The sequence below is a fragment of the Aptenodytes patagonicus genome, chromosome W (genome assembly GCF_965638725.1).
Source record: "Aptenodytes patagonicus chromosome W, bAptPat1.pri.cur, whole genome shotgun sequence".
NCBI classification, from domain to species: domain Eukaryota; kingdom Metazoa; phylum Chordata; class Aves; order Sphenisciformes; family Spheniscidae; genus Aptenodytes; species Aptenodytes patagonicus.
This window is the reverse complement of record NC_134981.1, coordinates 30,694,644-30,710,988: the sequence shown is the minus strand read 5'-3', so window position 1 is coordinate 30,710,988 and position 16,345 is coordinate 30,694,644. Positions and strand designations below refer to the sequence as shown.

Below are 16,345 nucleotides of genomic sequence, written 5' to 3'. Positions count from 1 at the left end.
AAGGCTGAGCCAATCAGCGACGGTGGTAGCGCCTCTGTGATAACATATGTAAGAAGGGGGAAAAACTGCTGTGCAACAACAGCTGGAAGAGAGAGGAGTGAGAATATGCAACAACTCTGCAGACAGCAAGGTCAGTGAAGAAGGAGGGGTAGGAGGTGCTCCAGGCGCTGGAGCAGAGATTCCCCTGCAGCCCATGGTGAAGACCATGGTGAAACAGGTTGTTCCCCTGCAGCCCACGGAGGTTAAAGGTGGAGCAGATATCCACCTGCAGCCCATGGAGGACCCCATGACGGAGCAGGTGGATGTGCCCAAAGGAGGCTCTGACCCCGTGGAGAGCCCGCACTGGAGCAGGCTCCTGGCAGGACTTGTGATCCCATTGGGGGACCCACGCTGGAGCAGTCTGTTCCTGAAGGACTGCACCCTGTGGGTGGGACCCACGTTGGAGAAGTTCGTGGAGGACTGTCTCCCGTGGGTGGGACTCCACGCTGGAGCAGGGGAAGAGTGTGAGGAGGAAGGAGCGGCAGAGACAACGTGATGAACTGACCACAACTCCCATTCCCCGTCCCCCTGTGCTGCTCAGGGGGGGAGGAGGTAGAGAATTCGGGAGTGAAGTTGAGCCCGGGAGGAAGGGAGGGGTGGGGGGAAGGTGTTTTAAGATTTGGTTTTATTTCTCATTACCCTACTCTGATTTTGATTGGCAATAAATTAAATTAATTTCCCCAATTCGAGTCTGTTTTGCCCGTGATGGTAATTGCTCGGTGATCTCCCTGTCCTTATCTCGACCCATGAGCCTTTCATTATATTTTCTCTCCCCTGTCCAGCTGAGGAGGGGGAGTGATAGAACGGCTTGGTGGGCACCTGGTGGCCAGCCAAGGTCAACCCACTACATGTGTCTAATTTCGTATCACTGTGGAAGTGTTATGCAAGTTACCACTCAGCACTACTTTTTAGCACAGCACTGCAACAGCCATCACTTCTCCAGGGCTCACCTATTACAGGGAGTATGTTTAATTCATCAGTGAAATGATTGTCTTAATATCTAGTAAATATTGTCACTGTAGTAACTTTTCAGTTTCGTGTCTGCACTGAGGAATGTGTTTGCCAGTGAACTTGACCAACCTATTAGGTATGTTTTCACACTGAGAAGGGAGAATTATGTACTAAAATTATATGAATTAAAAGTAATATTAGAGCGTGCTTGAAAGGTGGGGTTTTCTGTGTGTTTGTTATTAATCTGTATGTCTCATGATCCCTTCAATTCATTGAGGAAAAACAGATACAACCTGTTGGGAAAATGCTCCTTCTGGATGTTACCCTTACTCTAGGATCTGGCACTGTCTAGCTGCCCTGTGTTGGAGAGGGAATTGATTGTGCTCTAATGAACTTTTTTTTTTTAACTGAGTGGCACAGGATTTGAGGTCAAACCAACCTCTCAGTTTCACTGAAGAGCTTTAAGATTTATTTGGCTTTTTGGTTGAAATCTGTTTGTCTGTTTTGTCTTAAAAGCAACATGTGAAGGACAGCAGTAATGAAATCATAGAATCATAGAATGGTTTGGGTTGGATGGGACCTTAAAGATCATCTAGTTCCACCCCCCTGCCATGGGCAGGGATACCTTCCACTAGATCAGGTTGCTCAAAGCCCAGTCCAACCTGGCCTTGAACACTTCCAGGGAGGGGGCATCCACAACTTCTCTGGGCAACCTGTTCCAGTGTCTCACCACCCTCAGCATAAAAAAATGTCTTCCTTATATCTAATCTAAATCTACCCTCTTTCAGTTTAAAACCGTTACCCCTCATCCTATCACTACACTCCCTGCGAAAGAGTCCCTCCCCATCTTTCCTGTAGGCCCCCTTTAAGTACTGGAAGGCTCCTATAAGGTCTCCCTGGAGCCTTCTCTTCTCTAGGCTAAACAACCCCAACTCTCTCAGCCTTTCCTCATACGGGAGGTGCTCCAGCCCCCGATCATCTTTGTGGCCCTTCTCTGGACCTGCTCGAGCAGGTCCATGTCTTTCTTATGCTGGGGGCCCCAGAGCTGAACATAGTACTCCAGGTGGGGTCTCGCAAGAGCAGAGTAGAGGGGGGGAATCACCTCCCTCGACCTGCTGGCCACACTTCTTTTGATGCAGCCCAGGATGCAATTGGCTTTCTGGGCTGCTAGCACACGTTGTCGGCTCATATTCAGTTTTTCATCCACCAATACCCCCAAGTCCTTCTCCGCAGGGCTGCTCTCAATCCACTCATCGCCCAGCCTGTATCCATGTTTGGGATTACCCCGACCCAGGTGCAGGGCCTTGCACTTGGCCTTGTTGAACTTCATGAGGTTCACGTGGGCCCACCTCTCTAGCCTGTCAAGGTCCCTCTGGATGGCATCCTTTCCCTCCAGCAAGTCAACCACACCACTCAGCTTGGTGTCATCTGCAAACTTGCTCAGGGTGTACTCAATCCCACTGTCCATGTCCTCGACAAAGATGTTAAATAATACTGGTCCCAATATGGACCCCTGAGGGACACCACTCATCACTGGTCTCCACCCGGACATGGAGCCGTTGACCGCAACTCTTTGAGTGCAATCATCCAGTCAATTCTTTATCCACCGAGTGGTCCACCTGTCAAATCCATGTCTCTCCATTTTAGAGACAAGGATGTTGTGTGGGACAGTATCAAATGCTTTGCACAAGTCCAGGTAGATGATGTCAGTTGCTCTTCCCTTATCCCCCAATGCTGTAACCCCATCGTAGAAGGCCACCAAATTTGTCAGGCACGATTTGCCCTTAGTGAAGCCATGTTGGCTGTCACCAATCACATCTCTGTTTTCCATGTGCCTTAGCATAGTTTCCAGGAGGATCTGTTCCATGATCTTGCCAGGCACAGAGGTAAGACTGACTGGCCTGTAGCTCCCCAGGTCTTCCTTTTTTCCCTTTTTAAAAATGGGGGTTATGCTTCCCCTTTTCCAGTCACTGGGACCTTCACCAGTCTGCCATGACTCCTCAAATACGATGGAGAGTAGCTTAGCAACTTCATCTCCCAGTTCCCTCAGGACCCGCGGATGGATCTCATCAGGTTCCATGGACTTGTGCACATTCAGGTTCCTTAGATGGTCTCGAACCTGATCTTCTCCTATGGTGGGCAGTACTTCATTCTCCCAGTCCCTGCCTTTGGATACTGTGACTTGGGTGGTGTGGCTCGAGCACTTGCCAGTGAAGACCGAGGCAAAAAAGTTGTTGAGTACCTCAGCCTTCTCCATGTCAGTTGTAGCCAGGTCTCCCGTTTCGCTCATCAGGGGAGGTACAGTTTCTTTCATCTTCCTTTGTTGTCCGATGTACCTGAAGAAACCTTTCTTGTTATTTTTCATGTCCCTAGCCAAGTTCAGCTCCAGCTGTGCCTTTGCTTTCCTGATCCCCTCCCCGCACTCTCATGCCATATCCCTATAATCTCCCCAGGATGTATATCCCTGCCTCCGCTGCCTATACATTTTGGTTTTGTGTTTTAGTTTGGCTAAGAGGACTTGACTTAGCCAAGCTGGCCTCCTGCCTCCCCTGCCTGAATTCTTGCATGTCAGGATTGAGAGCTCTTGCGCCCTAAGAAAATTGTCTTTAAATATCTCCCAGCTCTCATTCGCTCCTTTGCCTCTGAGGGCAGTTTCCCAAGGGATCCCATGCACTAGTGCCCTAAACAGCCGAAAGTTTGCCTTTCTGAGGTTTAGGGTCCTGACTCTACTTTTTACCCATCTTGTACCCCTCAAGATTGAGAATTCCACCAGGGCATGATCACTGCAGCCCAGGCTACCTCCAGTCTTGACCTCTCCAATAAGTTCTTCCGCATTAGTGAGCAACAGGTCCAGCAGTGCCTCTTCTCTGGTTGGGCTCTCCATCACCTGTACTAGGAAGTTGTCCTCGACACACTCCAGTAGTTTCCTGGACTGCTTGCAGTTCACTGTGCTGCTTTTCCAGCAGATGTCCGGGTGGTTGAAGTCCCCTATCAGGATCAGGGCCTGCGAGCGTGATGCTTCCTGCAGTTGAAGAAAGAACTCTTCATCAACCTCCTCTTCTTGATCAGGTGGCCTGTAGTAGACACCAACCACAAAGTTTCCTTTGTTGTACCACCACTTGCAGAGCTGTAATTGGAGTATGGCGGTGAGATTTGATAGTCTGACTTAATCCTGCAGCCATTTCTATCTATGACTCTCCTCTTAACCTCAGGAACCCATTTTTAGAAATGTTTGGAGACGTGTAAAGCAAGCCAGATCTTTGCAGAAGGTCCAGCTGGGGAGTATGGGGAAGAGGGGGAGGGGCAGGCAGGTGTTTGTAAGGAAAAACAACAGTTACATGTATGTGTCAATACACACGTTGATAAAATCTTGGACTTTATTGCACAATAACTGTCACACTTTTTTCCTGAAAAAATGAGCTGCTGCTTAAAGAGTACAGTCTTGACATTTACTCTGCATTTGTTTTGTCCAGAACTGCTTTGATGGTGGCTTGTGAAGCTGGTAGCCTTAACATGGTGGAAGCCTTCCTTAGGAAAGGTGCAGATGTCAGTTTAGTAGATGTTTTTGAACAGAATGCCCTGCATTACTCCAAGCTCTCCGAGAATACAGGGATCCAGAATCTCCTATCATCAAAGTTATCTCAGGATGTGGGTATGTAAGAGATGCCGATCTGCAGTTTGTCACTTCTTGAATTGGCTACATGTATGTTTAGCAATGAACAAATTTACTTCATAAGGTAGCCTGAAAAATTTCAAAAGCCATCTTCAAGATGGTCTGGCTGAGGTTTCCCAAAAGCAGGAAAATGTGGTCTTTGCCATAGATGGTAATATTTAGCATGGGATAAAGCACTGAGCAGGGCAAAAAGAGATGTTTTGGAGAAAGAAAAGGTAAGCTGATGTAGCAGCATCATGAAGTCTTGCATACAGTTTGGAATAGATCCTCTTTTATTATGTGAAAGAGTAAGTGGAACATATAGCTCCTCAGTAGAGGGGATGGAGAAGGAACTAATGCAGACAGAGGGCTTTATAGTCAAACTAAGACGGATTTCTAAAGTAGGAAGCTGTCGTGGTTTAACCTCAGCTGGCAACTGAGCACCACACAGCCGCTTGCTCACTCTCCCCTCCCCCGGTGGGATGGGGGAGAGAATTGGAAGAGTAAAAGTGAGAAAACTCGTGGGTTGAGATAAAAACAGTTTAATAATTGAAATAAAATAAAAATAAAAATAATAATAATAATAGAATATACAAAGCAAGTGATGCACAATGCAATTGCTTACCACCCGCCGACCAATGCCCAGCCTGTCCCCGAGCAGCAGCCCCCCCCCGGCCAGCTTTCCCCCAGTTTATGTACTGAGCATGTCGTCACATGGTATGGAATATCCCTTCGGCCAGTTTGGGTCAGCTGTCCTGGCTGTGCCCCCTCCCAGCTTCTTGTGCACCTGCAGCCTTCTCAGTCGGTAGAGCATGGGAAGCTGACAAGTCCTTGACTAGTGGAAGCACTACTCAGCAACAACTAAAACATCAGTGTGTTATCAACATTATTCTCATCCTAAATCCAAAACACAGCACTATACCAGCTACTAGGAAGAAACCCCAGCCAAAACCAGGACAGAAGCTAATGTGCAAGAATGGTGCAAGACTATAGTAGAATAAGAATTGTCACAATCGTTCGAATTTTATCTCAATATGAAACACAAAAAGCAGCAGAGAAAGGATATGGTTCAAATGGAATTTGGAAATTAAAGTATATTTCTCAGATTTCAGACAGGATTTAAAAAAACAAACAAAGCATTTATGGTGTGGGAAGTAGAACTGAGAGATGGGTTAGGAATGGCAAATAACTTTTTCATTGATAGCTGTTCTTAATTCCACTTCTTTTCTGCTTCACAGATACAAAGTCACTGACAAAAGCAAAGCAGGTATTTGTCCTTTTGGTTTTAAAAATACTCGGGCTATATAGGCTTGTAACTTAAGAAAAAACAGTAATTGACATGACTAGAAGCACTAGTAAATGTCACTGTGAGATGCGCTGCCATTGACTGTCATGTGAAAGGTTTTTGTTGCTTATTTAAGAAATGTGTTTCAGGAACATCGCTTTTAGACTTAGCTTCTCTCTGTAATAGCAGCCAGCACCCTCAGTGAGAAAAGGAAGGGAGGATGTATGTGTATGCGCACGTGTGCCAGGAAGATACTCCACTTTTCTCATGTGTAATGCAGGATCTTGGCTCTTGGACTCCCTATCTCTTCAAACTGTAGAGAAAATGATCTAGAGAAGTTCTCTGTTTCCAAAACACATAATTAAAGGTTATACCTGGTTACATCTTACTGGAGACCCCCACCTGTGAGAATCTCAGCAGGTTTAGGCAATTAAATGTTACTTACATTTTTTAATTTAGTATCGCGATATCTTGGAGTACAAGTATCTTGTAGACCTGCTGGTGGCTGGAAAATGGATGAGGGTGCAATGCATTGGTTCATTCCTTCTCTGAGTGGAGAGGTGGGTTTTTCAGGGAGCTCAGGCAGAAGCTGATGGAGAGGAAAGATGGTAGTCGTTAAGAATTACATGACTGGACTATGTATGAATGGAAGTATTTAAGATCACTAGTGCTAAACCTATTGTCAGTTTCTGCTTTTTCACTAAATCTTGTTTGTTTTCACTGAAGCATGGATTACAAGGGGGCAGATTCTTATTGTCAGGCATGTTTAATATCTTTGTGTTAGTAGAGATGTAGTCTTTACATAGGAAAAAAAATGATAAGGCACTGCATGAGCTGCTAAAGTTGATATTAATGTGGGAATTTTTTTTTTTTTTTTTTTTTTTTTTAATAAAACAACTTGCTCGGACTTCACTAACCAAACTAACAAACCTACCTTTTCTGGCTGGTGAAACTTTCAGCATGATCAAGGCTCTAAATTAAGTTCAGAAAGAAGTGGAACTCAAAAAAAACGCAAAGCCCCACCTCCTCCTATCAGTCCTATTCAGGTAAAGAAAACACCAATTTTGAGATGCTTTTAGGGGGTGAAAAGCATTTTGAGCATTATGTGAATGATGTGGGCTGGATTTGCTCTATCACTGTTATTTTATATGCCTGTCTCGCCATGAGTGCCTTTCCCGACATTAGGATGACACCATGAAAGCACATGTTGGTTAGGTTGACTAAGAAAATTGCTTGAAATATAGCATGATCTAAGATACAACTGTATAAATTTTACTGTACAGTTGCTTCTTCCATCTAAAGTTGAAGGTCTCCTGGTTTTGCCGACTTCTATAAGTAAGTAATTATGTATATTTAAAATATACATATATATGTACACATTATTATATGCATATATACATATGAAATTAAAATACTTAAATAGATTTATACAGTATCAAAATGCAGTTTAACAGTTAGATTTAATGTTAAACAGGAATGTTACCTGTATAGCAGCTATATTGCACATGTAATACTGACTCAGAAGAGCACTGAATAATTAGACCTGCTCTTTGAAACTAACCTAGAGTTGTGACTTACGTTAGTGCAGGGAAAAGTACTCTTTAGTGTGTGTGTGTATATGGGCACGTGTTAGAGAGGTAGTTATATGTACATGTATGTATACATACATATTTATGTAAAATCTTTTACAGCTTAGTGATTCGTCCTCTCCACACTCATCAACTTCAACTCCCATGACTGGAAAAGGGCAGGCTTTCTTTGCTGACCAAGTGTGCAAGGTATCAAAGTCTTCTGTTCTTATTAAGCTTGGGGAAGGAAAGTACAGTACCTTAATAATCTAGTTTGCTGACTGCAGAGTCTCCTGTGAATTAATTAGCTGAGTTTTAGGAACAAAAAGGAATCCAAATCTGTTTCAATGTAATTTATAAAGCAAGTGTGGATTACTTTAATGTTTACTGAATATGTAAATAGAATTAGTCATAAATTAGGAAGTATTTAGGAATATGGTTATGAAAGTATTAATGCTGTGAGAGCTCATTACCTAATACCAGTGAAGTGCATGGCATTGTGCAATGCAAAAAGTAGAGACCCTTTCACCAAATACATCAGGGAAATGGGTGTGTGTGTTCTGTCTGATCTTTACCTTATGGTATTGAAGATTTTTTTTTTTAATGCATCACAATATTTTGCAATTATTTATCACAGGGGCTGCAGCCTTCCAAACTATCTATGAGATAGTTGCCCATGTTTCATTAACATTTAATGAGAACTGGGCAATGGAACTTGAATGCCTTTAGCAGACTTTGAAATACTGGCCACATGCTACAATTAAACAAGACCCCAGAAATAAAAGAAACCCACTTTGCCAGGCTTTATCCAGCAAGATCTATACTGTCTATACTTCTCTTTGGTGAACTGTCCAACTTTACATCCGCTTTCTATGAAAGCGTTTTCTTTTGGTGTCTCAGCAGGAAGAATTCATCTCCTTGCATCGAGATAATAAAGACAGACTGAGTGACAGCACAACAGGTATACAATAACACTTAATCCTTATTTTCATATTTGGTTAGGTGTTTTAGGTGGTGTGAAATGTTGAAATCTGGTCAGAAATCCTCTGTGCCTTTCCGCTTAGAATGTGAGACACAATAAGTATTGGGAGTAATGTTTTGTAATTTCACTAGCGGCTCCCCACCAAAACCTCCTGCTTCTATTGGGTGATCTAACACATTTTTTGGGAAACAGTTTCTAGGAACAGTTTGCTTGCTCACTACACTTAGTGGTCATGGGAACAAACTGTTTAATTTGAAAGGTTAGAATAACTAACTAGCTAGCAGTTCAGCTTTTTGAAAGCTTTTGAATTTTTTTTTCTCCAAAGGTGCTGATAGTTTATTGGATATGAGTTCTGAAGCTGACCAGCAAGATCTACTTCTGTTGATGCAAGCAAAAATCGCTTCTTTGACATTGCACAATAAAGAGCTACAGGACAAATTACAGGTGGCATATTTTTGTGCTGTTCTAGTGCTCTGTTAATCTGCTAGCAGAACAAAGAGCTGCTTACCATTTTAGAGAGATGTGCTGTGAAGATAATTTAACGAGCTTGTTGGTGGTAAGATCATGGAAACACTCTGCCCCAAAGGATTAAATCAGTGTTTTGATCATCTCACTTTTCCCATAAATTACTGAATAACTTTGTTTATTATGACAACCACATTCTAAAAGATGTTGTTAACAGTTGTGTTAGCAGAATTTTAATTTGGATAGCTTTGATTATTAGCTTATGGAGATCAGCCCAGACTTTCCGAGGAGCTTGGCACTTACTGCCTTCTCTTGCTGTAGATGACTAAATGGGAGCAGCTAGGTTTTGAATTTTTCTAAAAACTTTCTTCCATGGTGCTTTAATTGTCTGTCTCTGTAGGATGTGGCAAGATTTCCTTGCTTACTCTATTCTAAAAAATATAATCATGTACTTGTTTTTATTGTGCAATTGTTCGGGTTTCTTTTTGCACAGGAAAGAACACCTAAAGAAGTGGATTCAACCATAGAATCTTATCATTCAACCAAAACAGAGTTTGATCAAACAGCAGATAGACAAAGTGAGTTCTCAGCTCAGGAGCTGAAGTCTACATTAAATGCCACCCAAATTCAAGAAAAGTTGGCAAGCCCCAGTGAAGTAAAAATGAAGTACTTCCAGGAAGACTTAAAGGATGTGCAGAGGAAATTAGAGAATTCTGAAGCCAAAAGAAAGCACATAGAAGCTCAGGTCCAGTCTAGAGTCCCAGAAACAGATCATTTAAATAGCACAGACATTTCAGAAAATGGTTCTGATCTTAACCTGAAGTTCCAAGAAACTCAGAACAGGTATGAGGAAATTGTGAAACAGGTTTTGAATGTACAAAGGCAAATGAAGCTGGGTCTTGTTTCCTCTGAAAGTGAAGAAACCAATTCTGAGCTGAGTAGGTTGAAGCTTACATGCGAAGAAGTTGAAATGCTTAAGCAAGAATTGAAGAGAGCATTGGAGGAAAGTGAAAGACAAAAAGAGAAAGTGAGAGCACTACAGAAAAAGTTTGAAGAAAGAGAGCAGAATGTGGAAAGCAGATTGTCTGTGGAAGAGTGTGAGGAAATAAAGAATTCATATTGTTCAGTTATTGATAACATTAATCAAGAGAAAGCATTGTTGATTGAGAGGTACAAAGAAGGTCAAGAGGAAATTAAAAGGCTACAGGACAAGCTGACAAATCAGACACAGTTGGAATCTAATGCTGAAGCTGGAGAAATGAAAGATGCGATGCACAGAATGATAGATGAGCTCAACAGACAACTTAGTGAATTGTCTCAGTTGTACAAAGAAGCACAAACAGAACTTGAAGACTATAGGAAGAGAAAAACTCTAGATGATATAGCTTTGGACTACATTCCTAGAGATGAACATGAAAAACTGATGCAGGTAATAAATTCTTTGAAATACAAAGCAGAGAATGAGTTATCAGAAATTAAATCCCAGTACACAAAAGTATTAGATGAAGCAGAAGAACTAAAGCAACTGTTAGACACTCAGAAACAAAACTCTTTGCCAATTACTGAACACCATCAGGTGATGAATGCACTCAGAAATACTGTGAAGGAAATGGAGGAAGAAATAAATGAGCTCAAAGGACTGCTTACCAACAAGGAAAGCGAAGTAAGAAACCTACAGAAGGAATTACTGGAAGAAAAAGCTGCAATTAATGAAGTAATGGTATCCAAGGCTACATATGAAAAGCTCCAGTCATCATTAGAAGGTGAAGTTAGTGTTTTGTCATCCAAACTGAAGGATATAATCAAAGAGAAGGAAAATGTGTCCTTAGATGCTATGCAACTGAGAAATGAAGTTTTGCACTTGAAAGAAGAGAAGGAAAGTATGCATATTCTGCTTGAAGCAAAGGAACAGGAGGTAGCTGGTCTTCACCAAAAGTACCATCAAGCTCAAGATGATCTTCTTGAAATGAAAAGATATTCTGAAAGCTCATCAAAACTAGAAGAGGATAAAGATAAAAAGGTTAGTGATTCACTACGGTGGAGGGGGTAGTACATGAGTTCAGACTGCAAAACATGTTGGATGGTGACCTAATAGACGATGTTGTGTCAAGTGTCAGAGTGGAGTAACTTCTGAGTGCATTTGCCCATCTAAAAATTCAGATATCAAAGTCAAAGAAGTTTTCAATATGTTTGACTTCACAGTTGGTTTTCCTCCTCTGTGGAGATATGCATGATCTTTCAATTTACCTCTTTTAAGTTCTGCTTAGGTTGGGTTCACTCTATTCAGGCAGCTGAAGTCAAAGAAGTGGGATTTACAGCAGGAAGAGATTCCAGAAGAGACAAGAAAACAAAATATCAGAAAGGAACAAAAATTCACTATTCTGAGTTTACTATATCATCTCAACCTCAACATGACTTGACTATTTTTACTCTGCAACTACCATATCTGTCACTACAAATTTCTTTATAAAAAGCTATGTATTTTGCTGGCTGTGAATTGCTGGCTTATGTTTGGTATGTTTCTGTCTTGTGTTCAGCAGCAGTGTCTGTAAAGGTGGTAAATGCAATCCTTGTTTGTAAATATTGCTGGCTTTCAGAACAAGGAATGCATTTTGAATTGACTGGGCTAGAAGGGGGGATAGAGAAGCATTGTAACCCTTTGCTTGCATGATGTCTCTGTCCATTGAGTTTACATCTTGTTTTTCCCCACTTCTTAAATTTAAGTCACAAATATCCCCAAGATGAGACCCACGAGTATACAGTATGCCTTGTAGCTTTTCATGAAAACCTATTTTTTGCCTCCCTAGATCAATGAAATGTCCAAGGAAGTTAGCAAATTAAAAGAAGCATTGAACAGCCTTTCTCAGCTTTCCTACTCAACCAGTGCCCCCAAAAGACAAAGCCAGCAGCTGGAGGCATTACAACAACAAGTGAAGCAGTTGCAAAACCAACTGACTGTAAGTGTGATAATTCATAAACCCACCATTATTCCCAGTTCTCCCAAGATGTGTGTGCCATTCTTGACTGTGCCTTATTTAAAATGGAGCACAGTCAATGAGTACAAGGAAAGGAATTTTCATCCAGAAATTCTATAATGGTCTGAAACATTTAGGAATCTGCAAGTCACAAATTGCTCCTCAGAAATAGTCTAACTAAAGAAAGCTGTTTTCCCCAATATATTTCTTCAGATCAATAGTGGAGCAAAGTTCCTGTACTTGTAGTGGAATGTAGTGGCCAGACCTGCTGCTGAGACCCTGATTTGTAAAAAATATGGACAGTGTGCAGTGGATTTGTGTGTTTTCTCAGGAACATGTGGATTGATTCATCAGCTGAAGTCTTTTTGTTTTTTTAAGCTAAAATAAGTTTGACTTTTTGGAAGAAAATAGTCACTGAAGGCGTGAAGTTTCAAATCAAGCAAGCATGTGTTTATAGGGAGCACAGGTTATTCTCTGAAATTCTGAAGTGCTTAAAGATTTTTAAGATTGTACTTGTTTGTGCATGAAAGGTCCAGTCTTCTAAGCTGGGTTGAGCCATAATTGCTATTTCTAAGAGCTTGCCTGTCCAAAAGAGCATTTTAATTCACTGCAGAAGGTAAAAAGAAGGTACTGTCCACCAGAGGCCTTTGAGAGCTCTGGAGTAACTCTGAAAAGAAAATTCCCAGCCTTAATGGATTACCTGGTGTCTGCTCTCCTACCCTCCCCAGCAGACAGACAGACAGTCAATATGTATATGAGCCAGAAAAATTCCCTTGCAGTGGGGAGAAATAAATAAGCAGACAGTTAAACACTGCGTCCTGTCAGTGTAAAGGCCCATAGTTGTTTCTTATCCCAGTCCACCAAGTCCAAAAGGAACCTTCATCTCCCACTGCTCAAGGACCAGCAAAGTAGTGTAAGGTGCAAAGATATGCAACGCATTAGGAAAGTGGGTAGGATTTAAAACAGGACAGAAGCATTCTTTCCTTTTAGGCTAGCTTTCCTAACAGCTTCATGTTTATTTGGAAAGATGGCTTCTGGGATGTGGCAGTCTGTGATCATGAAAAAGGAGGATGGCTTTCCTTGTTTGAATGTATAGTAATTAGCTGAGGATTTCATGGGTTAAGACCTTTGTAAGCACCTCTTTTTCCCTGGGAAGGCATTAGCTGACAGATGGGTCACTGACATCAGGGAAGAGCTCAGTTGCAGTTGAGGGTTGATTTGTCAGAATATTGTTGGCTTTCCTCAATTCTGGTTGCTGATAAGCTCAGAAGTAGAGTATGTGCTCATTCCACATCTTTGCAGCTCAGCACTTCTTAAAACTGATGTCATCTCACCAGCTTTTTTACTGGGATGGGTAGAATTACAGCATTTCTGTGGACTACGCTTCCAAGCAAATTATGTTTTGGATGGCTTACAGTAGCACAGTACTGTCTGAGCTGGTTTTCCATGCATGCATAAGACTATGGTTTGTAATTTCCCAGAGCTCCCTAAATCTAGCTGGGGAGTTCTGAATTCCACAGTTCTGAATGCTCTATGACTTTCTGCTTAACTGTTTTCTAGGAAACAAAGAAACAACATCAGGAAATTGTCTCAGTTTACAGGATGCATCTTCTCTATGCTGTGCAGGTATGGTTACATATTGTCAGTTACAGAGTGTTGGTATTTTAATGAAAGATGTTTCTTCTGCAAATCTATTAAGAACTTTGCATGTTTTATCTAAGTCATCCTATCCAAAAGGTATGACTGTTTAAGCACAAATTTATCACTGCTTCCTTTTGGGAAATTAATGTAATTACTATACCTCAAAAATAGTTTGTAAATCTTCTTAAGGAGTAGAGAGATGCTTGAATTCAATCATCTTTTCTTCTTTCTCCCCTTGTCTAGGGTCAAATGGATGAAGATGTCCAGAAAGTGCTTAAACAAATTTTATCAATGTGTAAAAGCCAATCACAGAAAAAATAAAGAAAAAAGCTCCCCATTTTTATTAATCCTGTTATGGGTGTTTATCTAGATTTGCCTTAACATAAGATTTAAAACTGGCAATTTGCTGCTTTTGTGTTATTGTGCTGTTTGTGAGGTGGATTTGTTTGTCTGTCTCTACCACTTCCCATGTGCATTTGTGTATGCAGTAACTAAACACATGCCTGCTTTTCATATCCAAAATGCAAGTATGTTCTTCAGACTTTTTACTTAGGCCACTCCACGTCATGTTTACCCTGAAAGTACTTTCTGGTTTCCTCAAATAGAGGGAGGTTAATCTGGAGGAAAGCACTCACGTTGCCCGGGTAAAGGTGAAATTCTCCATAAGGTCTTCTGTACTGTTTATAAGCTGCATCTTGTTACTGGGGAGTAATTTAGTTGCTTGATGTTGTAGCACTCAGATTCCTGACATTTTGCCATATGCAGTCTTTGGCAGAGCAGAAGTGAGCCTTGCAGCAGTGAGCAGAAGTAGATATTTATGGTAAGCCAGAACATCAAACAGCTATACTTCTTAAATATTACATTAAGATTAACACACCATAAGGTAGCTGTCCCAACCAATCCAATGCACTGAATACACAAAAATCATACCATGCTTCATAGTTTCCTTGAACTGCCTGATAGTGGAATGAAACTATTTCAAAAGGTAAAATCATTAGTTTATTGAAGTTCTGTACAAAACAGTACAGAAAGGTCTGTATAAACAACCCTTTATGATAGGTTTAGCTATCTATGCAAGTGTTGGCCATGAAGCTCAGGAACAAAACCAGAAGAACATATACTTTAGACAAGGGATTCTAGTGAACACAGGATGTTTACAGTGAATGTCAATGCCTCATACTTCCTAACCTCACTTTTGTAAAGAACTTCTCTTCATTATATTTTTATTTGCCCTCTAATGATTTTTTTCGTAACTAAACCATTTTTTCTACATAACGTTTGCATTAAGCTTATTAACAAATATTTTTAGGTAATCGTGCTTTAGAAAGTTTCTTTTTATACCCCCAAGTATTCAGTAATAGTGAAGCATAGTGAAGTGTTTTCAGTATGAAAAAGATCTGTATGGAATAATAGACCTGTCTGTCAGTGTGGTCCAGAGCAGTGAAGTGTAAAATGCAATTCAGCCTGCTGTTTCAACAAATGTAATGATAGGTAGAGAACAGCAAAAGGTGTCAAAAATTTCTACGTGTTGTTTCTAGAGGCCAGGGGCATCAGTAAAGCCTTTATCAGCACTTCTGAATTTAAAAGTCAAATAAAAATGCCTGATGTGTTATAGTATGAAACTATGGAAAAATGTTTCTAAGCACACACTACACTTGAGGGTACAACCGTTCTAACTAGCTTGCAGCTTCACTATGGTATTTGTTTTATTCCTGTTAGTGGATATGTCTCTAATAGAGAAATCTCCAGAGCTATATAATCTATGAAGTTTATATAGAGTCATAATATGACAAGAGTCAGCAGTGCCTCAGGCTGACTGGACTCATAGTGCACTTAGATAATTCCTAACCCTGGCAAAACTAAAATAGATTTTAAAAACAAAACCAAAAATCATACCTTTGCATCAGTTAGACCTTGGTGTTACTTTTCTTGGGTGGTTTAACTAATGCCTGCTAATTTTGAACAGTATTTTATAGTTAGATGGTTTTAAAAATGCTCCAAAGAAATGTGAAAAGAATTTTGCTGCAGCACTTCAAAATGAACAACAAGATTTTAAGCGTGCTAATGCTGCAAAGTATAAAACTTGATGAACCATTTTGTAGGTTGCCTGATGGATTTAGTCGTCTACTTTGTTTTGGCTTGTATATTTATTACAATTATCTTTGTGGAATATTGAAAATTATACACTACAGCATAGCAAGTTTCTTTATATGTAATTTACAAGAAGCTTCCTTATGCAGCAAATAAACTATTTCCAATTTTTTCATCTTTGTTCTTTTTGTGCCTTCATTTACTTTTTGTATTGAGGGAAATCTCACTACACTGTTTTAACGTAGTGCAAATGTGTTCTATATCTCATGTTTAGATAGCTGTCAGATGTACCGGGTTTTCCTCCCTGAAATTGCAACTTGATTATTAACTTTCTTGATCTCTCGGGTAGAATAGAATCCACTCCAAACCCCATGCAACCAGTTTTGCAAATTATGCCTTCTATCTGATTGCTAAGTTCAGAGCCATTTCTCACGTGGACATCCTGCTAGAGGTAATACAGGTTTCCCATTCGCCACTGGATGCATTCCAACTAAGTTTAAAACTACCTTAGACCAGTAGCACAGATTGGTGGTCCCACAATTTTTCAAAACTGCGGTTCTCTATCACTTAGCTCTTCACTCCACGTGCAGAACTACAGTGAAAGTATATATATGTGTGTATATATATGCATATGGATATGTATACTTCTCTTTAACCTTAGTAATAGTTACAGTCAGCCCCATTGTCTTTTTATCA

The 16,345-nt window shown here is 40.9% G+C and overlaps 1 protein-coding gene across 3 annotated transcripts in view; it reads left to right on the top strand.

Moving 5' to 3' along the window:
• LOC143172001 (ankycorbin-like) overlaps positions 1 to 15,817 on the top strand; it is a 136,196-nt gene extending 120,379 nt beyond the window's left edge. For 2 of the 3 annotated variants that reach the window (XM_076361208.1, XM_076361210.1), the window contains exons 9-18: positions 4,464 to 4,642; positions 5,881 to 5,909; positions 6,887 to 6,973; positions 7,619 to 7,705; positions 8,375 to 8,456; positions 8,803 to 8,921; positions 9,436 to 10,962; positions 11,750 to 11,899; positions 13,478 to 13,543; positions 13,802 to 15,817. In XM_076361208.1, coding sequence (XP_076217323.1) covers positions 4,464 to 4,642; positions 5,881 to 5,909; positions 6,887 to 6,973; positions 7,619 to 7,705; positions 8,375 to 8,456; positions 8,803 to 8,921; positions 9,436 to 10,962; positions 11,750 to 11,899; positions 13,478 to 13,543; positions 13,802 to 13,879 — 2,404 coding nt within the window. In that variant the 3' untranslated portion in view covers positions 13,880 to 15,817. The remainder of the gene's footprint in view (positions 1 to 4,463; positions 4,643 to 5,880; positions 5,910 to 6,886; positions 6,974 to 7,618; positions 7,706 to 8,374; positions 8,457 to 8,802; positions 8,922 to 9,435; positions 10,963 to 11,749; positions 11,900 to 13,477; positions 13,544 to 13,801) is intronic. The other variant, XM_076361211.1, reaches the window with a different exon arrangement.
• Positions 15,818 to 16,345: the final 528 nt, after the last annotated feature.